Source organism: Leptonotus elevatus, chromosome 16 (genome assembly GCF_054856555.1).
Source record: "Leptonotus elevatus isolate MCC_2025b chromosome 16, RoL_Lele_1.0, whole genome shotgun sequence".
In the NCBI taxonomy this organism is placed as follows: domain Eukaryota; kingdom Metazoa; phylum Chordata; class Actinopteri; order Syngnathiformes; family Syngnathidae; genus Leptonotus; species Leptonotus elevatus.
Window position 1 is genome coordinate 16,567,052 of NC_141254.1, and position 27,933 is coordinate 16,594,984.

The 27,933-nt window shown below is 42.5% G+C and overlaps 1 protein-coding gene across 2 annotated transcripts; it reads left to right on the forward strand.

Annotated features, from left to right (window-relative positions):
• The first annotated feature begins 51 nt into the window (after positions 1 to 51).
• On the forward strand, positions 52 to 27,888 carry sipa1 (signal-induced proliferation-associated 1). Of its 2 annotated transcripts, XM_086098636.1 has the most exons (18): positions 52 to 345; positions 1,390 to 1,424; positions 2,832 to 3,020; positions 13,913 to 15,350; positions 15,423 to 15,547; positions 15,630 to 15,818; positions 16,908 to 17,082; positions 17,250 to 17,353; positions 18,216 to 18,373; positions 18,698 to 19,304; positions 20,331 to 20,605; positions 20,681 to 21,031; positions 21,960 to 22,086; positions 22,175 to 22,304; positions 23,212 to 23,310; positions 23,997 to 24,057; positions 24,985 to 25,063; positions 26,293 to 27,888. In XM_086098636.1, the coding sequence occupies exons 4-18, from the start codon at positions 14,246 to 14,248 to the stop codon at positions 26,434 to 26,436; spliced, it is 3,729 nt and encodes a 1,242-aa protein (XP_085954762.1). In that variant the 5' UTR covers positions 52 to 345; positions 1,390 to 1,424; positions 2,832 to 3,020; positions 13,913 to 14,245; the 3' UTR covers positions 26,437 to 27,888. The 2 variants fall into 2 exon arrangements, with proteins under 2 accessions (XP_085954762.1, XP_085954761.1); XM_086098635.1 differs by lacking the exons at positions 52 to 345; positions 1,390 to 1,424 and having other exon boundaries at positions 2,692 to 3,020.
• The last annotated feature ends 45 nt before the right edge of the window (positions 27,889 to 27,933 follow it).

The following is a 27,933-nucleotide window of genomic DNA, read 5'->3' on the forward strand; positions in this document are numbered from 1 at the left end:
TATTTTTATAAGCCGGCTTTATTTCCTCGTGTGAATGAATTCAGCTGGTTACCAATGAGCCCGTTGTGTAAAACCAAATTAGCGTATCGTTCGTTCGTTCGATATTAATTTTGATTTTAATTAAAAATGAATTCCCCCCATCCCTTTTACAAAGGCAAGTTTGAAGTGTTCCTTTCATAAGAATGCCTTTGGTGGGTCGAGGCTCGCGTGTCGTCTCGTACGCAATATAGCACTTTGCTTGGGCCTCGGCAGTAGCTACTCATCTTGTCCAATAAATGCATTCTGTATCTTTTCTGACAGATGCCAGATTATATTCTGCTTCTTTTAAGGATCCATCCAGGATTAGTAAGTAATCAGCCATTTTATATGAAAGCATTTGCAAACATCTCAATCAGGAAAAACACTCAGTTGAGGCCCTTTTTTTAAAGATTTTTGCAATCTAATAAGATCCAATACAATAACAGGATTGAAACACAAAGACAATCATGCTCAGTTCTGATTGACACTGCACATTCCCGTTCAAATGTCAGGGTTTCGTGATAAAAGATGAGACTAAGATGATTCATTTCAAGCCTTTTTACACCATTATTGTAACCTATAAACGGGACAGCTCAATTGAAGGAAAAAAGTCAATAACTTGAGGTTATTTGGTTGGACAAGTGTGTGCTCACCCATTTATGATGATGTGACTGTTCAGATTCAGTCGATCATATTCCAACCCATCTTAAAGGGAGTCGGCACACACCTGCCATAATAAGTAATAGAGAAATAAAGTTCAGATGTTCAAGTAGGCTTTTCCTGACTTGTTTAGTAGAAACGATTGGTTTTCTGCCAACACTGACAGTTATATGGAACTGTTCATAATTTCCTTCTTAACAAAGCCTACCAATAGGCACTGTGTTCTTTAGGTGATGACAGTGATAACATAATTTTTGGAATGTTTTATTTTGGTTTCATCGGACAATAATGCATTTCCCACGTGTTGGGATATTTCAATTAGGTCTTGTCACCTTACCCTGTAGCCCAGACATATATGAAGGTTATTGTCACCAATATCGGTGTGACATGTACTAAATAGCAAAAATTCCTACAGGTCCTCAAATATTTCTGTCTGTCTTTTGTCAGCCTTACTGACCAGTTTTCATAAATTTTTGAAAGTGAAAAAAAGATCAGAATTTTCTATAAAAAAATTGCTATGTGGGAACCTAATAATGTATCTTCTCGCAATAAGATTCACAACATAATTGAGCGTTCAGGAATTATGACGCAATATCCTATGTCAATTAAAATGCTATTCTAGTTATTTCAGCAATGCAAATTATATTGCAGGTAGCAATAATGCAAACAAAAATCAATTACATTAATTAATGATTTATTTTTTCCTTTCAGATTGAAGCTACTACTGACATCCAACCCATACTACGGTATGACTGTTTTAAAACTTTTTGGCTCCTATCAACCCAAGCATGTGTTTTTATTTTTTTTAAATGGTTCTTATCTGTTCATGACACTCACTCACCAACAACACAACCTCCCTCACACACTCCCCTCCCTGCCCCCTAACCTCCTTTAACCCCCCCCCCCCCCCCCCCCCCCACGCAGCTCAGCGCTTGACCAGCGCTGCTGACCTGCTAGCACACAACAGCCATATGGTGTGACCAGGATGGGTCTGCGTACAGTAATTAAGGCAGAGGAGGGGGTGGGTGTTGGACACAATGCCCCCCTCCCTCAATGGAATATTATTAAATGTTTAATTTAAGATTAACAGGTGTGGGGTTTTTTTCTTCAAGAAGATATAGCTACAAACTGGGATGCCTAGAAAATACGTTGTCCAGACCCAATGCTCTAATTGTCTTCAAGCAGTTTGATTGTTTGTAATGATGTCAGCCGCTACGTTTGGGGAGTACACAGAGGTAGCTCCAAACAAACAGTCTCTTTCTCACACACACACGCACACTATTTTCAACTCTGCCCCATTTTAGCCTTTATCTAGTCTGTCCAGAAATGTCATAGACAACTAGAATGGTTGTCCTTGTATGCACAGTTCAGCACCTTAGTTCATAAATACCCACCTGATGCTAATGCCACCATTTTATTTGTAAGATATATACAGTATGTCATAATGACTAAAAAAAATCTGAAGAATCCTGTTAAGAAAATAAATCTTGATCCTCTCTTAATTTTTGGGGGTTGTGGTTTGTTAACCCCACCCCAAAGATTATAAAAGTAAAATAATCCTGCTAATAAACTAACATACATGTATTAGAACAACTTTAGTGGAAGCAATCGAGATTTAAATGAAATGTTGGTAACGTGTCAGAATGAGTAATTGCATAAATAAGCAGTGTTAGAAAAAAAAAAAAGTAGCTTTGCTGACTGCAGGATGTGACACAACATTACATCATCGTGTCAGTCCCTTTCCTTCATTTGAATATATACACACATCTCACCAATCACATATTTGCATTTATGAGCTCTCTTTTTTTGGCTCCAGCTGACCACTGCTGCCTCTCTGTCAAGGAGACCGGGAGGGGGGGAGGAGACTGGGACTAAGCTGTGTGTTTGTGTGTGTGAGAGAGAGAGAGAGAGAGAGAGAGAGAGAGAGAGAGAGAGAGAGAGAGAGAGAGAGAGAGAGAGAGAGAGAGAGAGAGAGAAAGAGGGGGTTGGCTTTAGTGTGATGTGAATGGAATAGAATCAGCACAAGAGAGAGAGAGGGAGGAGGACTGCACACATCAACCTGCCTCTTGACTTAGCGAACAGAAAAAAAAAAGGCAGACAAATTGGGAAGTGTGTGGTATTGTTTACTGTTTTTTTGAAATATTCTGGGACAGAGGAAGAGTGCAGCAGACAGGAGGAACTAAGCGAAGTGGAGGAGGAGGAGGAGGAGGCGAGCGAGCGAGCGAGCCCGAGCGTGGAGATAGATAGCAGAAAAATGCTGCCATGGGGAGAGAAGGGGAGGGAGTCGACAGAGAGGAAAAGGATGAAACGAGACCGGGTGGAGCGAAGCTGAAATGTTGGAGGTAAGAGCCTTTCCTTTGCGTCTTCAACATCCAGCCTCGGCCGTGTCCTTTTTCCCGGCCGTGTGTAATGGGTGCGCACGTTTGCAAGTGCATACACAAGTAGAGTGTGTGGAGGCATGCACACAATCCTGCCGCCAGACATTGTAGGGGCGAAGAGGGGATGAAATAATGCCTGGTGTCATCACATCTTTTGTCTCGGTGTTAACTGTGAGGTGCTCGAGTAAGCTAAGAAGCCCCCTTTACAGCCACCTTGTGTGTCATTAAGTGACTGGATTCAACCCAGTTTGTCACCTTTGTCGCATTTCATCACCCCCCCACCCCCCCCACCCTATCTCTTCTGTCTCTATTGTAAGGCCCAATTGTCTTTAAAAAAAAAAAAAAAAGCAGCACTATGACACAGTCAAGGAGTCAGTGCAAAAAGCCTAGCGCTGGTGCGGTGGATGGAGGCGGGGATGGATGAGACAAGATGAGCTGAACATGCGTAGACAAAAAGAGCAGCGGGATTTGGGTCCTAATCCTTATTTTGAAAGACAAGTACAACAACAAAAATGAGCCGCCACCTTTGGTTTACACGCTTATGCGTGCATTAGAGGTGATGTGGTGATATGAAGACAATGAAATGAATTGGGGGTGTTGTTTTCAAGGTGGCACAGAGAATGAGGGATGCTGGAGTCAGGTACACCCCCCATACACCCCCACCCCACCCCCGCCTGCACTCTGTAATTTAGGATGGAGCTAGTGTGCGAGAGAGCGAAACCTGGGGCTTTCAGATAAATGCTGTGGGGAGAAAAGATGCAGGGATGGAAGACCTAGCATGCAGTGATAGAGACAAAACAAGAGCATCAGCAGCAGCAGTCACTTACATAAGCCAGGCCACTCAAAGGACGGGACATTTAATTTACATTGAGCCGCACTCTCCCCCGTGCTACGTGCTATTCATTGCGGTTGACGTGAACGTTTTAAGCCGCGAAATGCCATTTGGACCTGACTCACTAAAGGTGAAAAAAACATCGGTATGATTAATGCAAAGCTTGCAGTGACATCATGTTGCTGATGTGGAGTTGAAACATCACTGTTGTATGTGTTACTTGAATTTAAGATGCTTTTTAAAATAGTTTCTTTATTTTAGTTGTTTTTTTTACAATCAGTGGTTTCAACAAGTTTTTGGTAGCAATTCATGGGGTAGTCATTTTCCCCATTCACTTTTGGTAAGAATACACACATTCATGACATAAAAGAAAGGGAGGATGTCACAACATATCCCATCATCTGTTTAAAATACAAGTATGGTCCATTTCAGTTCGGTAGGAATTTTAATCTCTTAAAAAATGTACAGCAACGCACTAAACTGAACTTGAGTGGAAACCTGACTTTACAATTTGCTTGTTTTACCAAGTTAAGGATGTTGGTCAATTTCTGTGAAAGAGATGCGGTGGTTGGGCTCATGTTGAGATCCAAAAGGACAGCTGCCGATAATACAACACGTAAAACTGAGTTCTATCCCTGCAGACAAAATATGAAGTCGTCTTCACTCTCCAATTACCATGACCAACATTAAAACATTGTACATTGCTTCTTTCGTGTACACTATAGAGTAGTGATGGGCGAGCACTGATACCAGGTATTGGTATCAGGCTGATACCAGGCCTTATTTTAAGGTATTGGTTCTCGCGACGGCAGCCGATTCCAGTATTGGCCGCACTCTCGTGGCCGTTTTATGATCAGCAACTAGAAATTAGCAATGAGAAGAATAGAATAGAATTTTATGCATTCTGTCATTTTTTTGTGCGGGGGATTTTATGGATCAAAACATCATATAAATATATATCTGTCCGATGGAATAATTTCTTGTGTTTAAAGATTTTATTTCATGTCGATCTAGTGGGTAGAAATGTTGCTTCTTTTTGCTATCATTCGATTTTAGATGACCTCTCATTCATTTCCTAAATGTAAACATGTTAATTCACAAACCGCATTACTGTAAGCTGCTTGTTTTCACACTTGACTCATTTGATGGCCACTTCTCAGGAAGTTACGTGACTATTAGAGGCCGAGCGAGCACTTCATTTGAGTGTTTCAACTCCCTAAAGGCACCTGTCAAGTGTTATTTGAAGTTTTGCCGGCAATCATCACCACCATCCATTATTGTTTGCTCTTTGCAAATATTCTTGCGCTCTGTGCCGAGTATCGGCGATGCCTTGTAGATGCAATGTGCAGTAAAAGTGAGTCACACTCCGGGGAAATAAACGTCTGCTCTAATGGTTGGTCCTATGATCACCGTGACTACTAAAACAGCACGAATAGTTTTCAGTCATTAATTAGCAATGTTGCACGGAGAAGGAAAAGCGAGCAACTCGAGGTACAGATTATTTTTTTATTAAAGAGGTCTGAATGTGTGTGTTTAGTTGGATTGTTGTTAAGATGCGTGCCAGGTGTTTTTCCGGTTAGCACTTTCATTTTGTTAATTAATAGTTAACAGCTCTCGGAACGATGCCGTGTTTGAAACTTCCTCCACACGCCTTTATATATATATTTAACTTTAAAATGAAAACAGGTAACGCATGGAAGCAGTATGTTTACACTAAATGCCTCTTAACCTCAGTATTTTTTGCAAAAAAAAAGACTCCATTGTCTGTAGTCACAAAGTCCCTCTCAATATTGTCCCGCATACATACATTAGACCATTAGGCTGTGCAGTGGCAGTCCTTGTCATTGTTCAAGTTGCCATTACACAGGAGAAGTGCACTCAAGGCCATTCACAGCCATTGAAAGCGAACACATCAGCACCTGCAAATAGCTGCAAATCTAAAGGGCACAAAACATCCTGCCCGGAGACCAATGTAAAAATACTTTTTTTTCCTCTTTTTTTTTTTTTTTTTTTTTTTTTTTGTAAGAATAATAGATTATCAAGCTAATGCACAGGGGCCTCTATTATGCAGCCGCTTGCCTCTCTGCCATGCAATGTCACTCGCAAAGCAGCGAGAGGACAGAGCAGCTGGAGCAGATGCATTTCACTGCTGCACCGTCTGTCTGCACCAAACAAACATTAGCAAAGGAGGGGCATCTTAACATTTGCACTGAAATTCATTTCAAAGCAACTCCGCAGGACGTATGGACCGGGGCAAGCGTGGTCGCATCTTCACGGAATACTTCCATAAATAAGCCGATTTGCGCAGCACCGTTGTTAGCATGTGAGCTCGTGTTATATGTAGGTCAGAAGGTGCACAGCTGATGAATAATATTAAGCCAATGGGAAGATGCTTAATTGTCTGCATTGGCACAAAGGCTGTTGTGCGGCAAAAATAATGATTTTGATAACAAAGGATGGATTCATCATTACGTTTCTCCTGAACAAAAGAGTCATGTCGAAGCAATGATATGTCATCGCCTTAAGCATCCTTTCATTTTCACCGCTTTAGACTTGAGAATTTGGTAATGCTGTAGTGTATGTACTAACCTCCAATATCATCTGCGATTCATTTATTGTGTGAATGTTATTTGGATTTTTTTTTTTTTTTTACTATTATCGCATTCCGCCCGCTTTTTTGAGGTGCAAAAACTCCCACATAATGCTGCTTTTTTTCTATATTATTCTGTTCTATATTCAAAATTCAAATTCACCGCAAGCTTTGTGTATTAAACTGCATTTTTTTCAATACAATTACATACAATGTCACATAATTTTCTAAGGCAAATATGGTCCAGAGGATAATGCAAAAGACTGGTAAATGACACGTACCTGGGTTCAAACCCTGCTTGGAGAACATTTTAGGACAACTTTCATATAATGATCGTTGTCCAATTTATCCATTATATGGCAACTGACATTATTGTTATAATAAATCATTCAGATATTAGCATTCATCTTTCAGCATTCACATGCAATTGCAGATGTGTTTAAAATGAAATCCTAATGATTTTTAACTATTTTTAATTTGACTTTTACAAGGGATAGTGTGTCCATCGTCACACTTTAGTCAACATTTCTGTGGCAAAAGCAGAAGAAAAAAACTGCCTGTGAAAGTCAACAAAAGAGTCACAGAGGAGAAGAATTCGGTTTCTTCAAATAATGACAGCAATTTGAGCCGTCTGCTATCATGATGGACAAGAAGTCCTGAATTCCCCCTTTGCGGGACTAATATAAAAAAACAATTCACAGTGAAATCAACAGTTAGAGTTAAACAATTAGTCAGTCCCAACACTCGCTGAGTGTAAACAAATTGATTTCCTCACACAAATCAACACTTTAAGATAAAAACTGGCTTGTCATTTTATGAGTATAAACAAGGAGGAAGCAAAAAAGCGGTCGTCGTGTCTTCCTCTGAAAGTGGACGAGGCAGAAGGACAGTAAGCCGTAGTCGTGCTGAGTAAAAGAAGGGTTCAAAAATCAGCATAATAGATCTAGTCATGAAGTCGAGGGTTAGTTTCTTTCCATCTTTTTTTTGCCTGTCGGCCACGCCCCCCAACACGCACACACAAAGTCGCGGAGGGACAGCTGTCACCACAAGGAGGACAGTGTACCACGTCCACGCGCACTTCTTCGTACAGTGTCGCTACAATAACACACGTCGTGCCATTTCACGCTGAACCTTCAAATAACACGCACGCAGTCTGCCACAAAAGTGTCTTTCAAGATACACAGGAAGTAGTAGTGTTGATGTCATGGCAAATACATATCAAACAATGGAGGTGCGTCCTTCTACCAACAGCTTCTACGAAGGCCACGATGGAAACAATAGCTTTTAACTCACTAATGCTTTCAGTTTGCTTTTTTTTTTTTTTGCTTTTTAAGAGGAACTTGGTTATTAAAATCCACAGTGCCATAGAAAGAGTTTCATTTACCTTGCTTCCTCATGTCGCTGCTCTAATACGCCGCAATGTTGTGCAAATAGAAGGATAGGCAGAAATTTGATACATTTAATGCCAGAAGTTAGACATTTTGTTCCTCTCTAAAACCCTAACTTACAAATATAGAACATTTTACCTTAACATCAGAACAGCATCATGCATAATGTATTTTCATTTCACAGATTATCGATAAAACTTCAAGATGTGTGGTTTTTTTTTTGGTAGTATTGATATAACACGCAGAGGAAGAAACCTGCAAACCACTCACAAAAACACATTTAAATACTGCAACTGTAAATTTGATTTAAAAAGTTAAAAAAATTCGATCTAAAGCGGTACACAAATAATTACTAACTTACAACAAGGGGGTAATACAAAGAAAATGAAAACAACATGTGCTATAATGCAAGTAATGCATATAGCAGAATGTACTGTAGGTCAGTGATGCCCAACCACCAGTCGGCAGCCTGGTATCGTTCTTTAGGACCTGCGCCGTGCAGATAAATTGAGGGAGATGGTGGGAATTTTTTTTATCTACCACTACTGTCAGTCAGTGATGACTATCCTGCCTAATGTAGCTCAAATGAAACATCAGAAACATCTGTGTGATCAAATTCATTCATTCATTCAAATTGCATTATGCCACGATTGTAACGTATGAAGCATTTTTAAATATTATGAAGTTGTCATCATGACATGGCTCCATAGCGCCCCCTAAAGGACAAATAAAAATCCCGGCACGTTTGACCTACATCTACAAAAATTGGCAGGCACGTGTAGCACCCCGAGACGTACAAAAAAAAGTCCAGTACAGCCATATCCTAAAATGTACAGGAAGTGAGTTAAGCAGTGATTGGTCAATGCCTAAGCTCTGAGCAACTGTGATGTCATCTTCAGTCGACAGCAAGTGGCAAAATGGCTGCACCCTGAGATGGATGAAAATGTCTGAATTTTGCTGCATAACTCATATTCCACAAATGTAATATTAATCAGTTTAGACTAGTGAGGCCACATATATTATTGTCAAGAAATGTTTAACATCCACTTCCCCTTTAACAAAAGTGTAAGGAAAACATGGAGCGTCATGTTTATATTTCTTCGTCCATCTGTTTGTTAGTCAGCAGGTTACTTCCTGGTCCCTGGACAATAGTGGCGGACAGGAGGTGCCATTATGATTCTAGCCTGGTGGGTGCTTCCACTCATACCACAGTGACTCAAATGATGATAATAAAATCCTATATCTGCACGTTTATATCTAGATCCACTGCAATTTAATGATTTTCTTTCATCATGTGCGGCATCCATTAAAAAAAAAAAAAAAAAAACTTAGATTTTTAAAACACCCATATATTAAAAATGAGAAGAGGCGTCATTATAGCAAGATTTGGGTTGCCTTAGCAAACCTTTTTTTTATCTTGCCAAATGTTCTGCAGTATTTTAAAATCTTTCACTCTCAGGTGCATTGGGATGGAGGCATTCACGTGTCTTAGGGGAGATGATTATTTAGACTGACGCTTGCAAACTGCTGGGGCAAAATAGAAGACGTACTTTCCAAGGCATGACAGAAAAAGAAGAGTAGTGCAGTGCAATCGACTTAACAGCTTTTGGAAGGGGTCCAGTTCACTGTCCGCAGTGTGACTCCAAAGGGGCGGGGCTTGTGTGGGGAGTGAGTGCGGGCGCTTTGGACTGAATTTGACCATCAGAGAATCACATTAATACACGTTTACTTTATCTAAAAGCATCGGCAGCAGACCGGGCCAGTGTCAAAAAGGTTGAGCAGCAAAATGCAGAGGTGCAACTGCATCTAATGTAACAGTGTTGCAGAGGATCAATAAAGAGCGTTGGTTTTATATTTCCTGCAATCAATCTCTTTTTTTAGACCGACGAACTGATGAGGCAGCTTTTTACTACCGTGAACGCCCCCCGACATTCATGTTTTGGAGCAGCTTTGGTCAAGCGATTAGGAATGGGGACTTTCATGACACTGAGACAAATAACGGTTGGTAGGAAAATGGAAGAGACCATTTGCTCGACTATAATTGCCGTTAAGTCTTAACAAAAGGAAATTCACAGCTTCACCTGAAGAGAAACCCGATTAGATCATTAATACAATTCGCCCTGGTGGCCCACCGCTTAAGTCGTGGAAGTGCTAAGTCCAAATGATGACGACACTCATCCTTTCTGGGTTCAAATGTCAGTCATCTCTTCCTGTTTCACAGGACGTACGCTTGTGGTGTGCAAAATATGTCAAGCGACAATGACTTCCCCAAAACGCTGCGCATGTCTGCCCTGTTTCACTTAGACGTCTAAAAGATTCAGGGTTTATGATTTTTTTGCTCTGGTAGACGCATGAGCAAAAATATTGAGGTGACGTGCGTTTGAGCTTGGTTTGGAGATGCGTCTTTTCTCATTGTATTTTTCATGCTCTTGTTTTGTCTCTCGATATATAGTGTGCAGGTCTACCTAATGAAGCAGCAAAATCAAGAAGTTGAACATTTTTTTTTTTGTAGTGCACTTCCTCCTCTGGTTTACTTAAAAGCGCGGAGTCGATCTGACTGTAGACTTGCGGCTCAGATGGCGTGAAGGGGTCACGATCCGATCACATTATCCACCACACTGACTGAGAGGAGGTAATGTGAGCGCAGTGTTATCATCCTATATCATGACTTTATAAAGGGATGTTTGCTAATGACCACGTCAGCTGCAACAATTTATTCCCTGGCGGTAACCTGCAAAGTGAAATCTGTAATTATTAGGTAGCCTAATACAAAACATATGACATCAGTGGTAATTGGTAGCTATAGCCACATTCCATACATCGTCCTAAGGAAGCAAGAATGGGCAGACCGAGAAAAGCACCACTTGTAGCTTGTAGTATTGAGAGCCTTTCAAAATGCATTTGCTGTTTATTCCCATCATGTCATTAAGTTATTTTTTATTGCCACTTAGCCGTCATTCATTGATCCGTTTATATTAGGGCATGGTTAAAGCCAGACTCATGCAACCCTGCTCACTGGGAAATATCCAGAGAAACATTTGACTGGTTATCTTCAATTAATTTCTTTTCAGGGTAAGATTGCTGTTTTATATATTTAAAAAAAAAATCTATTTAAATTGCAAACGGTCTTTCAGCCCAAAAGGGTGCAGAAATTTAAAGAGGCTTCTAGAAGAATATGCATAAATATGAGCAGGTAGAAAGCTGCACACTTTTTGTGTTTACATTGAACTTCATGTAACACATGTCACACGCTCGTCCATAAAGATGAACAAAGGCGGTTGTGTGTTTTGAAAAACACAACCCTGGATGAATGAATGGAAGGAGGGTGCTTGCTTTGAAAGTTAATTTGCATGGGAAATTATTTGTTATGCCTACATTATGCTGGAAAAGAAAATGCAAACGCGATGATCGAGGTTTTTAGGTCACTTAACTATTGGCTACAGAATCATATATGTATTTTTTTTTGTATTATAAATTGGTTGTACAGCATTTGTTTTTGTATTATAAAGTTTAGGGATGGAAGAGAATTTTTTCTAAAATATTGGTACTTGCGGCGACAGCTGATGCCAATATCAGCCACCCTCTTGTGGCCGTTTGACGGTCAGGAACTGGAAATTAAAAGAAAATCGCCATTAATTTGGGGGTATATAGGTCTAGCTTTTTTGGGGGGGGGTCGTACTTGGTATTTTATTGGTCTGAAAAAAAGTGGTATCAAACTAATGAGTTTGAATATACATTTATGATAGTCATCTACTGTAAGTGTTAAATCATTCAGTGGTAAGTTGGAAGGTGAAGAACATATTTTGTTACTATGGATATCCTACTGCCCAAAAACACCCACTGATGTGAAATCAATGAAGGGTGTCAATAGAGAGTTTCAGTTTTAAATCTATTTTGGTTATCTGAATAGACAAGAGGGCTCATTTAAAGCAGTGAGGACGAGATGGCGCAATCTCCCAAGTCCTGTCGGACAGCATACCACTTTTAGACTTGGCATGGGACACGTTGTCATGGAAACACGGGCTGATTTATGGGATGAGTTGGGGGTCTTTAAGAAACGTGGGCATATGTTCTGTTTCGAGATAGCTTTGTGGCGGTGGAGCGCGTCACGGTTTCTGGTTGTTGGAACAACATGAAAAATGTGACAGTGATTGGAGCTACTTGCAGTCGAAACTATTTTCTACATGCTTGTCAGCTCAAATAGATTTAGCACTACTGACCGCACTTGATTTATATTTTGTGGACTACAGAGTGTATTTTTTTTGCGTGTTACACTGCTAGAAAATCTCGTTTTGGGCCCATTGTCATTCTGTGTCCGCCATTCTCTGCCAGAACTTCGGGATCAAGAAGTATCTACCTAACCCAGTGGTTCTTAATCTGGGTTCGATTTGATTTTTCCTAACCTAATCAATAATCAATCCATCCATCCGTTTTTCTATAGCTCTTGTCTTCATTCGGGTCAAAGGTCAGCTAAATCATATCCCAGCGCGGAATATACCCTGGATGGTCACCAGGCAATCTCATGTCACGCTAAAAAAAAAGCTAGTTTTTGCTAATCACAAAAACACAAAGTTGTGGGTGCCCGAATGCTGAGTCAGACGATATGAATCAACAGTCCACATGGACCTGACACACAATGTGCAGTCAGCAAGACTTCCCGCTCAGCCTTCTCATTAGGAGCTTGCATGGAAACACCTCGGCAGTCGACACATTAACATATCTTGCCGCACGACTGAAACCGCCGACAACTTTTGTGTTTTGTTGTTTGTGAATGCATCTTAGCAAAAATAGAAAGCTTCTTCTATCTTTTTAACTAGAGCAGGAAATGTACAAGAGAGCAGAGTGCAGAATATAGTATAGTGAGTGTGTGTGTGTGTGTGTGTGTGTTTGCAGGCGTGTGTGTGTGTGCGTACGCATACCGCTGCACCTGCTCATCAGGATGCAAGTGCGAGAGCTGTGATGCATGTGAAAAAGCCTGACAGGAAGAAGCCTCACGTTACTAAGAGCGGCGACAGGTTTCGGCTCTAGGTCGCTGACGTCAGTGTGGTCAAGACGTCAGAGAAAATAGTTGACCAAAAATGGGCTTCATGTTGTCTTTTTTTTTCTTTTTCTTTTTTTAAGCGAGGACTTAAAAAGCGAACATCTTTATCACAGTTCAAATATCATGCCTATCATGTACTGTAATATCCAAAGTTGTACTAGTTGTCGATTTTAATGCTCGTGCATGAGTCAAAGCCGTGCATCTGTTTATGCGGGAACAAATGTGTCCTTCTCTTGTATGTTGCCAGGCTTCCAGTGAGTCAGGAAGACACCCCCGCCCCACCCACTCCCGTACCCTCCCAGCGCTAAGACTGTCTATTGTCAAATGTGCTTTAATGGGCTACTTGTATTGAGGCTTGTGGAGCTATTTAGAGATACTTTGCAACAGTTTGCCCTGAGCGACTGTGATGTCATTTTCAGTCGACAGCAAGTGGCAAAATGGCCGCCCCCTGAGAAGAATGAAAATGGCTGGATTTTACTGCTCAATTCATATTCGATACAAGGACTATTAATCAGAGTGCCCTGTTTAGGGGGCGTAGAGAACATGTTGTAAAGAAAATTTGGGGGTTGACTTCCCCTTTTAACAAAAATGAATACAAATTAATGCTGGCACAGGTTAATATTTTGATTTTGCATTGCATGAATAGTCAACATTAAACAAAATGTACACCAGTGTTTTTTTTTCCTTTGAAGGAATTTAAAATCAATATGTTGCTGTGACCTCCATTTTGTCCCATTACATGTAACCACCACAAGTAAAAAATAATAATTAAAAAAAAGGATTTTTTTTATTTTGCTGTTCACTACAATTGAATGGGATGCTTGGAAAACTAATAAGAATGATGGGAAAAAAACTAGTATGAAATACAAGAAAACTGGTCCTGGGTTGTGAACGGCTCGCAGTCCAACATCGCAATAACATTTCCTCTTCTGATTTCTCAATGTCACTTTTAATCTAAAGACATGAAGTTATGGCATATTTTCAAGGTGTATTCTTTCTTTGCAGGCGCTGAAGAATCGGTGGATGCCATGTTGGGGATGCAGACAGGGCCTCGTCTAAGAGGAGGAAGAATCGGGCCACAGTGATGGAAGCGGCACCTCGCAACTCCCGGATCACTCCCAAAATTCCTTGCCACACGCCCGGTTGAGCCTCTGCTACATTTTCACTTCATCAGTCAAACACCAGAGCTCCCCTGTTGAGATCATTTCAAGTGTTTTGAAGCAGGACTTTATGTGTCGCTTTCACTGAGTAGAGTTTCCTCTTCCAAGTATTGCCGTTTCACATCTGGATCATATTAGGGGATCATAGAATCGGATCGGAGGTCATCTCCCTGGCGACATGCAGTCCGACGATTTATTCGTTCGCAAGTTCCGGCGGCAGAATGTGCGGCCACCTGTCGCGGCCGTCAATTTTGATCCCAAACGGGAGGCGGGCGTGGTGGAGTGGCCACCCAGGAGGGAGGGAGACGGGTCCGATGGAGACAACCTGACCCCGAGCCGGGCGGGCCTGACCCTGCGCGCGGTGGGCCGGGGCCACATCATGCAGAGGAGTAACAGCGATGTGACTTTAGGAGACTTGGACTCTGGCGGGAAGGCGGGAGGAAAAGCTACTCGGGCGGTTGGCGAGAAAGTGGGCGTTGGTTCTCAGGGGGACTCTGGGGTGCTGCTTCACAGGGAATATGGCAGTCTGTCCTCACTGGAGAGACAGACTCAAGTCCAAGATCCAGGAACTGTAAACCAAGGGCCCCTTAGCCCAAATGCCCTGCGCTTTAAGGACCCCTTCCTTCTTTTAGGACTCCAAGGAAACCTACCAGAACCTGATGGCTTCTTCCGGGTCTTGTCTTCTGCCATAGGGGACTCCCCAAAACCTGCAAAGCCGCCCAAACCTGAAGGTCTTAGTAAGAAATCCAAACCGTCAGCCCCTCAAATCCCTCAGCCTGGTCCTTATGATAACATCGGGGGTGGAGCCTGGGTGAGGAACTTTGCCCATTATGACGTTCAGAGCATCCTTTTTGACCTCACCGAGGCGGCCACCAACAGAGACAGCATCGGACGCAAAAAGAATATCACCTCAGGGGCCTCGGCTGCCTCCCAGATGCGGCCCCTCTCCCAGGGCACGCCTTCCTCACCCGCACAGGTGGGCAACGGCGGCACGGATGACCCCGAGCAGTCGCTGCTGCTGGACGAAGGCGACGGCAACGACAACGAGCTCCTGCTCAGCTGCCCCCACTTCCGGAATGAGACGGGCGGGGAGGAGCAGGTGGGCCTGGCTCGAGCCCAGGCCAGGCGGGGGCTGTGGCTCAGCCCGAGAACCCCCAACGACGCGGCGTCGGTCCTGGAGGAGCCCAGAGAAAGTCACGTCCAGCAGCAGGGCAAAAGCAACTATTTCATAGAACATGCCGATCTGGGGGCGCATTATTATCGCAAATATTTCTACATGAAAGGTAAGAAAGAGCAGGAAGAAATTTTATACCCCTCAAACAATTACAAGTTCTTCTCTTGTATTTTCATTCCAGAACATCAAAATTTCTTTGGCATGGATGATCGCCTTGGGCCAGTGGCCATCAGTTTCCGCAGAGAGGAGAAGGAAGGCACCAGCGGAGCTCAGTACAATTACAGAATCATCTTTCGCACCACAGAGGTAAAACCTTGGAACTCGCTCGTGTTCAGTACGCGGCGACACGATGATCGAACTCGTGTCCCGGATCGGAATCTCTCCTCAGATGAAGACGCTGCGGGGATCCATCTTAGAGGAGTCTGTTCCCTCTGCCGCCCGTCACACCACCCCCCGCGGTTTGTCTCCCAAGCGGCTGCTGGAGTTCATCATGCCCGAACTCAACCTGCACTGCCTTCGCTTGGCCTCAAACTCGCCCAAGGTTCGCGATACCTTGCTGAAGCTGGATGAACAGGGGGTAAGTAGGGATTCATAGTATAACTTGGAATGGCTCGTGTGTCCTCTATTAGGTCCTTTTTGTATCTTAATTTCAAATTCAGTTTTTCATTCAATTGTGTTAACTGATTGGGACAGAACTATCAAACTTAATTGATAAATCGTCATGTAATTGATTATCAAATGACTCGGCAACTATTTTAATAATCGAGTAATCGTTTGAAGCCTTTTTTTTCTCTTTTTTTTTTAATCCTCTTGATTTCGGCATCAACAGTAATTTGTTCACTGATTTCTGTAGTCCTTCATGAAATAAGACCAAAATTTGACATTTGCAAACATCATGTTTATACTTTGGAAAACAGTGATTGAACCAGTAACATAGTACAACATCAACCCCCCCCCCCCTTATTTTTTTTAAATCACTATGCAAATACGAAGTACGAAATAAACACTAATCACTGGTTAATAAACAGTAATCGGTGGAAAATGCTTTTGTGATGCACTTTAATGCAAAATTAAAATTAATCAATTGAATAATCGATAGATTAATCATTCTAAAAATATTCGACGGTGACAGCACTATAGGTTAGATTATTTTACACATAAGTGCTTTAACTCCTCTTGAGTGTTCTTGATTTTGAGTGTATGTATTTATTTGGCAAAGACACACAGGCACGCAAAAAGCTGCCGTTCTTTGTATGAAACTGCAGTTTGAACTGGAACACGTAAATGATTTTGTGCAAGAGTTGTCGGAGCTAGAAAGTGAAGGGATTAGAAGGAATTACGTGAACTACACAGGTACACATTTTCACAGTGGAATTGTGCTTTTGATCTGAAAATAGGTCCCAAAAAAAAATCACCAATCTGATCAGGGATGAGTTTTTTTCTTTTTTGGGGGGAGGGGGAGTGTAGTGGTACCTTCTTCATTTGACCTTGTAATTTATTACAAGGTAGTAAAAATTATTTTATTTTATTTTATTTTTTATTAATTTATTCTATTCATGAGCAAATAAATGAAAAAAAAGAGGTGGAGAGGTAAAGTTGCATTATGTTTATGATGATGTTTATATCATAAACCTTTCTCTCTTTTTTTTTTGGTCTTGCATTCTAGCTAAATTTTCAGCGAAAAGTCGGCGTCATGTATTGCCGAGCCGGCCAGAGCTCTGAAGAGGACATGTACAACAACGAGAGCTCCGGGCCGGCATTTGAGAAGTTTCTGGATCTGCTGGGCGATCGTGTGCGACTGAAGGGCTGGGAGAAATACCGAGCTCAGCTGGACAACAAGAGTGAGTGAAAACACTCGCCGTACTCTGATGGGCATCATTGTTAGCCTGTGATTGATTCCTGTGCGCAAAATAGCTCTGCCGGTCATCTTGCAGCCAGTTTACATTCATTATTGCACACATCTGAAAACGTGATTTGACCACTTCTTGCTTTTCTTGTACTTGCGCAGCCGACTCGACGGGGACGCATTCCCTCTACACTCGCTACCAGGACTATGAGATTATGTTCCATGTCTCCACCATGCTGCCCTACACAGCCAATAACACTCAGCAGGTAAATTTAAAGCACAAACTGATATTGCATGGATCATTTCTATAACAGAAGCATGAGGCTACATATAATAAAATAAAGGAGTCCTGAAAATCCTGCCCCCCCCCCCCCCCCCCCCCCCAGCGTTCACTCCCATCAGGGACATAATCAGAGTTGCCTTACTGCTCGAAAAACTGTCAGATTCTTGTGCAATCTGGTGATTAAGATGTTAATGTGTAAAATTGACATGATATGCTCATGTAGACCTTCATTCAAAAGTCTGCTTCATGGACCTCTTTTCAGAATACACCAACGTCCAGTCGTACTTTACTACACTCAAAAAACATTTGGGTCAAAAATGGACCGGATCCTCTACTTGGGTCAATTTGACCCAATTTTGAGTCAAGAAATGGGTCTTTTAGTGTAAAAATTATTATTATTTTGTATAAAACAACCCAGAAAGTTGGGTCAGATTGACCCATAAAGTGGATCAGTCCATGTGTACAACAGCTACATCGCTGCAAAATACAAACACAAAAATAGTCCATATTTTTCAATAAAAAATGTGCATTATTATTATATATATATTTTACAAGTGTACTTATAATGATGGTAATTGCTAGTACTGTAAATGTATCTTTGCAGCCCGTTTCAATTTATTTGTGGCTATAGGGGTGACGCATAATAATATTAATAATAATAATAATAATATACTATATGATAGTGGTTTATGTTCTCTAGTGATGTGTTCTTTGTTTTGTTTTTCAATTCTAACTAAGAAATGAGTTTAAAAGTGATATTTCCTGATGCTATTTGTATTTTGCTTGTTGTCTTCATATATGTATGGCATGTTTGTCTTAACACTCCTAATTTCTCTCATCTGCAGTTGCTGAGGAAACGCCACATCGGCAACGACATTGTGACCATTGTGTTCCAGGAGCCCGGCGCGTTGCCCTTCACGCCAAAGTCCATCCGCTCCCACTTCCAGCACGTCTTCATTATTGTTCAGGTTCACGAGCCCTGTACAGACAACACCTATTACAGGTCTGACGTGATGCCTTTATTGTCGTTAGCATATAGAAGTTAGAAACATGAATGCAATATAATGAGATCCAATATAATGAGATCCAATATAATGAGATCCAATAGTGCCGCATTGAGTCAGTCAAGTAATGTAGGTAATATGCTGCTATTCTCTTGTAACCTATAGAAGAATGAATTATATTTGTATTGCACCACCATATCAAGAGCATTGAAGTGTTTAGAAACCCGAGTAGCAGCACACGAGCATCTCAAAGGCAAACAGGACAAAATAGTAAACGCACCTTCTCTTAATCGGTCATCCCTCTTTTTCTCTTTCCCTCCCAGGGTGGCTGTGACGCGCTCTAAAGACATGCCGTTATTCGGCCCGCTCTTCCCCAAGGGCGCTCTCTTCCCTCGCTCGCCAGCCTTCCGAGACTTCCTCCTGGCCAAGGCGGTCAACGCCGAGAACGCCGCAGAGAAGTCGGAAAAGTTCCGCTCCATGGCCACCCGCACGCGGCAAGAATACCTGAAGGACTTAGCTGAAAACTACGTGACCACGACGCCCATCGACTCCTCCACCAAGTTCCCGCTGCTCTCCCTCGGAGGCAAGCGCAAAGACAAGCTGAAGGGCGCCAAGGGGGCGGAGCTTCACAGTGCCGGGGCGCTGGTGTGGGCCGTGATGGTGGACGGCGGGGAGGACGGCGAGGCGGCAGAGCACAGGCTGCCCTGTCTGCTGGGCGTCTCGGCCGAGTCGGTGGTGCTCATCGAGAGGTGCACGCGCAGGGTGGTGTTTAACTGCTCCTGCAGGGACGTCATCGGCTGGAAGGCGGTGGCCGAAAGCAAAGATGGCGGGCCCTGCTTGGACATCTTCTATGAGCGCGGCGAGTCGGTGTCCATTAGCGTGATGGAGAGCCAGGCGGAGGATTTAAGGGAGGTGGTGCAGAGGCTGGAGGTGGGTGGTCATCCATTTAGGATTCATTCATTACTTACGCAGCGTGTAACACTTCATCAGACAACGAACCACACGTGGTTACTCAAGTGGGTGTTCAAATTTGACTTTTGATGCCTCTGAACCACATGATTTCTTCGAGCCAACCAGTGAAGTAAAATAATGATGTCAGTTGAGGTTAGTTGTATTTTAATGTACCGGTACTATATCATAAAGGGGAAATTGTATTATCCTAGAGCAGTCCAAATACTTGGGCGGGTCCACCTGGAAAAATTGCTTTTTTAATGCAAAAGAAAAAAGTGTGATTGCACATCCAATACAGTAGGTGGCAGCGGCTCTCCCATTCATTTATTTGATTTTACTTCAAATCTATTTTGTGACTGACTAAAAAAAACACAAAAATTAATAAGGTTTTTCTTTGTTGCAAGTTGATCTATATTTATTCTGTATATCTATTCTTTCCTTTCTCCAATCTCCATCCATCCATTATCTGAACTTTCATGAATTTTTTTGTTTGCTATAAAGCTGCCTAATGCAGAAAATTGAATTTCGAATCACTACTACCACCTGTGGCCGAAAAATAAAACTGCACATTCATTTCTCACATACACAAAATGTTTTCTTCTTCCTGGGGTGGGGGCGGGGTGCCAGAAAATTAGGAGTGCTCGAGACCTATATATCTCAAAATAGCATTTTTCCTTAAAATTGCGACTGGTTTCCATATTTTTCTTTGACTGTCTTTTGGATGGCATTAAAACTGTGGGGGGGGAAATCTGAATCAAATTCATCCATCCATTCCTTTTTTTCCCCTGCTAATCAAATTCAGGGTCCCAGCTGAATGGACAGAGAACCAGTCACACTCAACCCCCCCCCCCCCACCCCCCCATGGGCATTTTTAAGATCTTCATTGACAATGTCATAATGACCACCATTTCTCATCCCTCTTGTCTTTTAGTCATCATGTCAGACTATAACTGCTTTTCCTGATGGCGCCGTATTTGGCCATTAATATCCTCTTCTCATTTGCAGTTGGTGACCCGGGGGTGTGAGGCCCTGGAGGTCACCCCGCTACGTGACGGCGTGGGCCAGCCTGGCTTTCTGATGAACGAGGAGGGCTTTGTGACGGAGCTGCAGCGCTTCTGCTACGCCGAGAGTGGCGGCCTGCAGCTGTGGGCTCGCGTGGTGCGTCTGTGCGGCCACTCCCTGGTCCACCTCAGCACGGAGGAGAGGACCAGGCTGCTCCGGACGGCGCACAAGATCCACATCACCGTCATCCCGCCAGACGAGAACGGGAAACCCCGCAGGTGGGGAAAAACTGCAGAGTAACAATTTCAAGTTAGGAAAGTAGGGTTTGATTTCTCTTGTGTTTTTTTTTTTAGGAGCTTCTCTGAGCTGTACCAGAAAGCCATCAAGGATGCAGAGTGTAAGCCAGGCGAGGACCAGTCCGGTGAGGCGTGGGTGCTTGATGAGCGGGAAGAAAAGGAGCCCAAGGGTGATGGCATCACCGAGGCGGACATGGCCGAGGTTCAGGTGCAAGGGGATGGAGGAGAAGTGCATCAAGGGCGAACTGATAGAGGTGACGCGGACTCGTTCCTGGTGCCGCCAAGCCTACCCTTGTTACGGGCCACTTCCCTGCAGGACCAAACGTCCAATCAGGAACAAGAGGGCTCACAGCTCACACGCAGCTTTTCTTTAGAGAGGCATTCATCCTACAGTGATATCTGTGAGGGGTAAGTGGGGTTTTTTTTTTCAAAATAAAAACGCAATATTATACAGCATGTTATGCTTTCTGTTTGTAAAAAAAACTTTATAGCATCTTTAAAGGGGAAGTCAACCCCCCCCCCCCCCAAAAAAAAAACTATTAACAATAATATGTTCCATGTAGCCCCACTAGTCTAAATATGGTATTCTGGTTAATATTGTGTTAGTGGAATATGAGTTAAGCAGCAAAATCCAGCAGCTGTGATTGGTCGTTGCCTGAGCAACTGTGATGTCATCTTCGGTCGACAGCAAGTGACACAATGGCCGCCCCCTGAGACGGATAACAATGGCTGGATCTTGCTTCATAAGTCATATTCCACAAACGGAATATTAATCAGAATGTCATGTTTAGACTAGTGAGGTCACATATAACATAGTATTGTCAAGAAATGTTTAATGTTGACTTTAAGTCATGGACCGGCTAACCTTTTCTGCAAAAGACCGAAAGTGCACATGAGCCTCACCATTTTCTTTAAATTAATGAATCAATTATGATTGCATGATTATGTTCAGAATAAGAGAAAACAAAAATGAAGTAGGGCATGCATCAAAGGTAAATCAAAATTGCTTTATAAAAATGTGCTTGATGCAAATGAGAATTCCAAGCTATTAGAAAGATGCACTTACAAGGTCGCAGATGATGTTATTACCGTACAACAAAACAAGCGCATTGCGCCGTGCTTTTTAAAAGATGATTTTAGCCGAGCGGAATCGAGAAACAGCAATCAGACAAGAACAGCACGCAGAACGCAATCCGGCGGATTACTTGTTTGAGTGCTTCAAATTCTGTTGACCTCTGACGTGTGCAGTGGATGCAAACGTCAACAAGCTTTAACAGCGGATTCGTTTAGTGTTTTTTTTTCCCCCCCTCTCATGCTAAATCCATCTCTCCTACAGACACATTTATGACAACGTGGCCTTGAAAGAGGATCGCCACGGCTACGAGAATGTCGGCGAGCTGAGGGATGCCACGCCTGATCTAATACTGGCGGCCAAGCCCAAATTTGCTCTGGATGACGAGCAGGTGACCCAGCGAGACAAAAGGACATGTTTTTAGATTCGCCTTTATCTCAATATTTGTCTCCTTTTTTTTTTTTTGTCTGCGTCTGCAGTTCATTGCCGACTTTGGTGACGACAAAGCTTCGGCGAGCGAATCGTCTCTCTCCTCCTCAAGGTTGTCATGTGTGGACCGAGCTGAAAGGAACTCACGAGCCTTAAGTCTTCACAACTCCATCACCAAGAGTAAGGCTTTTAAAAGCTATTAAATGGAACACACACACACACACACACTAAGTGGACACAACATTAGGTACACGTACACAAACGAATCATTTCCAATATACGAATCTGCTTTGTGCCTCGAATGCCTTTTCCTCCCCCCACATCCTTTCTGTGTTAAACCTCTCTTTGCATTATCATCCCGCTGCTCCCCACCGCATCCCCTTTGTCCTTCCTCCTCTCCTTTCCGTCCATCCTGCCCCCCTTTTTCCGCTAATCTAATATCAACCCTTGCTCTGCTGCCACCCCCTGCCAGGGCCGCGATGAAAAGGGGGACAGATGGGTGGTGGGAGGGAGGGGGGATGGCGTTTTTAGTTCAAGACACACTCCTAAAACCATCTGCTGTGCCTCCACTGAGACTATCAACCTCGCCATTTAACAGCCATGAGTGGACACCCAGCCCACATATGTGTGTGGGGGGGTGGGGGGGGCATCAATAAAACCGTGGATTATTTTGATCTGTTGAATCACAAGGTAGCTTATCAAGTGGGATCATATTTGTCCAGTTGTAACGGCTATACTGCACATAATGATTCTCAGTGCCGTACTTGATTATTAATGTCATCATTTTGCATTTGCACTAACATAAAAACTGCCCTACATTCAGTCTAGACTGAACTAAAACATCTGCTGACGCATCAAGCAGTTCAGCTGAATCCAGTCAGCATCAACACAGCAGCACCACCTTGTGGCGGCCTTTCCCCCCCCCCCCCCCCCCCCCCGCCACAAAAAAAAAACTTTCAAGTCCAAATGAGAACATCTCTAAAAAAAAATAAAAATAATGCTGCCGCAGTGTTCTCCTGCCCCAGATGCATTATATTAAGATGTATTTCAAACTGCGGCTGTACTCATCTTAAAACCTTGCTCTCAGTTCTCTCAGAGACGACGGATTCGACCGAGGAAGAGTGGCAGTCCATCGCTGACCTGGCCACAGCCTGCCGCAGCATCTTGGAGGCTCTGTCACGCGAGGGTGAGCAACTGTTGAACCGTGCAGTGACGTGAATGTCAAATAATCATCAGGAGGGGGGGGAGCTAATGACATCATCATGTCAGTAAAGATGACATTCGCCAGCCACAACATTGGGTTCCAAAAATATATACACGCTGAGTTTTGTTAACTCTAACTGGTAGTCTGAGTGGTGTCCACTCTTTAAATGCAAACATTCAGTAAATTCATCATGAATGATAGCTTATCCCTTTAAGTGAACAGCGCTCTTGAAATTCACTTAAGCTGCTTTTTTTTTTTCAAAGTTAATCGCAGCCATTTACTGACACTAATGAGGAAGAAACAACAGTTTACAAAATGTGGAGGCCAACAAGGATTAAATTTTGAATTCTTTTTTTTTACATTAGCAGTAAAAAAAATTTTTTCTTGTAAGCCAAATCTTGGTAAACATCTTGTGATTTTACAGATGCGCCAAATGTGTGTATCAATTTTGCAAAAAAAATTTTATTATAGAGTTTCTGTCTGTACCAGTCGTCCTCCCCACAGTCAAAAAAACATCTATGTTGTTGAATTGGATATTCTAAATTGCCCATCAATTGGTGCCCATGGGCTCTAGCTTAAAACCCTATGGGCTGAGGGAAAAGTGCTGTAAAAAATAGATGATGGATGCTATGTTAGTTTGATGTAATCAAATGTGTCTCTGGTCACAGATCGTAAAGCTGGAGACCAATCAGGAGCTGAGACGGATGGCAAGATGAACACAAAGGAGAGGTAGGTCACGGTTGCTGTGCAACAAATGCGCTCTTAATATCGCGATCTCGAGACAGATAGTCTTTAGTTTTTTTTTTCTGCATTAGTGGGAGAACCTTATGTTTCATGCAAACACACACACACAAACACACACACAAACACAGCCTGTCTAACATCATCTATCTATAAATTTTTTCTTAAAGAAAGAGAAAGAGAGATTGCAGATGAACAGATTTGGCTAAAATATATCCCACAATAACATGTCAATCTGCATCATTTTGCCCATTCCCCTTTTTTTATGAATGCTATGGTGATTGTATATCATTAGAAATAGATTTTAGCAATACAGTGAGCGGGGACCTCCGTTATTTGCAAGGGAGCAAAGCCTGCCTCAAAATGCGAAAACGTGATTAGTAACTGAAACAGACACGCATCTAGCATGTACACAATCAGGAACCCATGTTACATAAGCAACTGTATTCTGTCGTTAAATTATTCAATTAATAGTATTAGCTGGCATACTAGCCTAAATAACATGCTAGCACAAACTGAGGTTGACATCGCACCTGAGCAAGCAAACATGTGCACGAGCATAGTTTCACAAATGACATGAAGAAATAAAACTCACACTTTGAGGTTTATGCAAAATAATACATGTTAGTGCAGGAAAATTTTAATTGCAAAGTCGACTACACCGGCTATATTAGCAGCTGCGTCAGGAGAGAAGTAGAAACATACTTTTTGCTTTTGAAAGTGCAGCAGGTGCATTCAAGGACTGCAAAAAAAGAAAGAAAGAAAAAGACATCTCAAATGCCAATGAAAAAAAACACGAGGCTTTACAATAACACCAAGAATCCCCCAGGTAGCAATGAAATAATAATTTTTTTATTGTTTATTGCTTATTCCAAGCCATCCATAACGTCGCTTGTTTCTAACGTGTGACTGCAGTGACTCTCCAGGCCACCTGGAGGAGAAAGTATCCCAGCTGGAGGCCATGCTGAAGAAGCTGCAGGATGACCTGCAAAAGGTGCTTTGATTTTCATGTTGTGCCGTCGTCGTATTTCGCACAATTGTCGAATTGCACAGGAGAGTCAGCAGGTGGGAACAAACGTTTTTAAGTTGTTGGGCTTGAAGCAGGTGATTTTGTGTCTTGTTTACATGTTCAAGGCCTCCCAGCCAATGAAACAACCTTTATGAGAGGCAGAGATTAAATACAAACGTTGTTCTTTTTTTTCTTCTTTTTTTTTCTTTTTTTTTTTTTCACTAGTACTGTAAAATGTTCTGTTTTGTGTGAATCTGCTGCCACTCCTGTTGTAATTTAAATGCCATTGAAAGCTGTAATCAGTGTTTTATTTTCACATTTGGTTGAACCTAGTCCATGTTATGTTCATGTAGAAAATTGTGTGGAAAATTGTATGTGTTGAGCCACGATATTTACTATGGACTTTTTTTTCCCCCCGCAAACCGCTGCTTTACGAAAATACTTTGAACACAAAGTTGCCTTGCATTGAGAATTGTCAATACTGTACAGAATGTGTGTCTACTGTATGTGTGTGTGTACAAAACTTTTTTTTCTCCTCCCTATAATTTATATGGAAATTTATTTATAAAAGCTCTTGACTGGGACAGTAACTGTGACTCTTTTCAATTTTGACTCATTTTATGGTTCAATTTCTAATCCATTGATTTGACGTCAAAATTTGGGATGAAATGATTGACGGCAAATGAAACCGGTTTTAACAGCGGGTTAACATTATAAGTCAATTAGGCTCAGCTAAATGTCGCTTTTTACTTTGGATTTATTCCTGCTCGTGTTATGAGTGTGTTGAGCAAGGTTCTGGATCTGGGTGCATTTTGTTTCATGAAATCCTAACTATGGATCGTGTAATGACCTCTCAGCTTCATGTTCACTGTGTAGCCAAGGCTGACCTGCTGACCTCTGCCACTGATTAAAAAATTTTTTTAATTTGTCCAACTAAATATTTTCAATTGAAACTGAGCAGACAGTAAATCACGAGTCAGCCCTATTATAGAAGCATCAGCACTGTCTTATGTTTTCTTTCAGCGCCGTTTCCATCGAGCGACGTCATCCACTGCTTCACCATGTGTGTTTCAATTCAACCTTTGTGTCTTATATGCTCCCTACTCCGCCCCCCCGACTCTACCTCCACCCCCCCTCCCCCTTTCCGTTCCCGCCACACGCAGCGATCTGAGAGACGGCCTTTTGTTTTTGTTTGTGTGCCCCGTGTCTTTCAGGAGAAGGAGGACAAGGCGGTGCTGCAGGCCGAGGTGCAGAGCCTGCGGCAGAACAACCAGCGGCTGCAGGAAGAGTCGCAGAGCACCGTGGCGCGCCTCATCAAAGTCACGGAGCTTCTGTGCAACGTCAACAAACCCTGTTAGCGCGCCTCTTAACCACAATCAGCAGAACGATGCGCATGTGCGCGCACATAGACAAGCGACTCCTGGACCCGCCTGCCGGTGAAGCTGTATGCAAATTTGACTCCTAAAAAGTAACGACATTCCCTTACAAGCGCGTACGGGCTGCTGTTAGCGCGACTATGCCCGAGTGATCTCTTTGTGTGCGTGTGCGTGTGTGTGCGCGCGCGCGTGTTTGTCGCATGTGTGTGCATCTCTTACTGTACTTTGCTTCGAATACTTGACAAGCTGGGCTGATTGATCAGCACTTCCATTTGAAGTTACGGCCGAGGGCATGTTTATCTGAAAGTTGACCAAAAGTGTACACATACAGCTTATAGAATCACATGTATGCCGTGTGTGTGCGCGTGCGCGTGCGCGTGTGTGTGTGTGTGTGTACCACTTAAATGTGAAGAGTAGTGTTACATTATAGTGTGGAAGGTTTTAAAAGGGAAGTCAACCCAAAAACTTTCTTTACAATATTCATGAATATTGTTTTTGTGATAATTAACCCCTCCCCCCAAAATAAATTTTGGACAATAATATGTTCTATGCAGCCCGACTAGTCTAAACAAGACATTCTGATGAATATTACATTTTTGAAATATGAGTTATGAAGTGAAATCCAGCCGTTTTTATCCATCTCAGCGGGCGGCCATTTTGCCACTTGCTGTCAACAGGCAACGACCAATCACAGCTCACCTGTTTTCTGAAACTGTGCTGTGATTGGTTGTTACCTGAGCCCTGAGCAACATTGATGTCATCTTCAGTCGACAGCAAGTGGCAAAATGGCCGCCCCTTGAGATGGATAAAAATGGCTGGATTTTGCTATATTAATCGGACTGTCATGTTTAGACTAGTGAAGTCACATCCTGTATAACATATTGTGAAGAAATGTTTAATGTTGACTTCCACTTTAAGCAGCAAAATCCACATGTTTTTATCCATCCCAGTCGGCGTCCATTTTGTCACTTGCCGTTGACTCAAAACGACATCACAGTTGCTCAAAGACCTCAGGTAACGGCCAATCACGGCCTGTGAATGTCACATGATCGAACTCGGAAAACAGGTGAGCTGTGATTGCTTGTTGAGCCCCGAGCAACTGTGATGTCATTTTCAGTCGACAGCAAGTGACAAAATGGTCGCCACCTGAAACAGGTGTATTTTTGCTGCTTTATTAATATCAGAATGTTGTGTTTATGCTAGTGGGAGCGCATATAACATATTGTAAAGATTTTTTATTTTTTATTGACTTCACCTTTAAAAGTCACAGTGTTAAAAAAAAATAATAATAGAATGAAAAGGAGGCCAATTGGAAGCCTCGCTCGGCAACTCCAATGCCAATCTCTTGCTTCTTAGTAGTACTGTACTCAAGTTTTAGGACGGGGTTTCTCCTAGTAATAATCCCTTCATTAAATACAAATGAAGACGCCTGCACACATGAGGAAAAACAAGATGAGCCTATTTGTGTACGTGCACTGA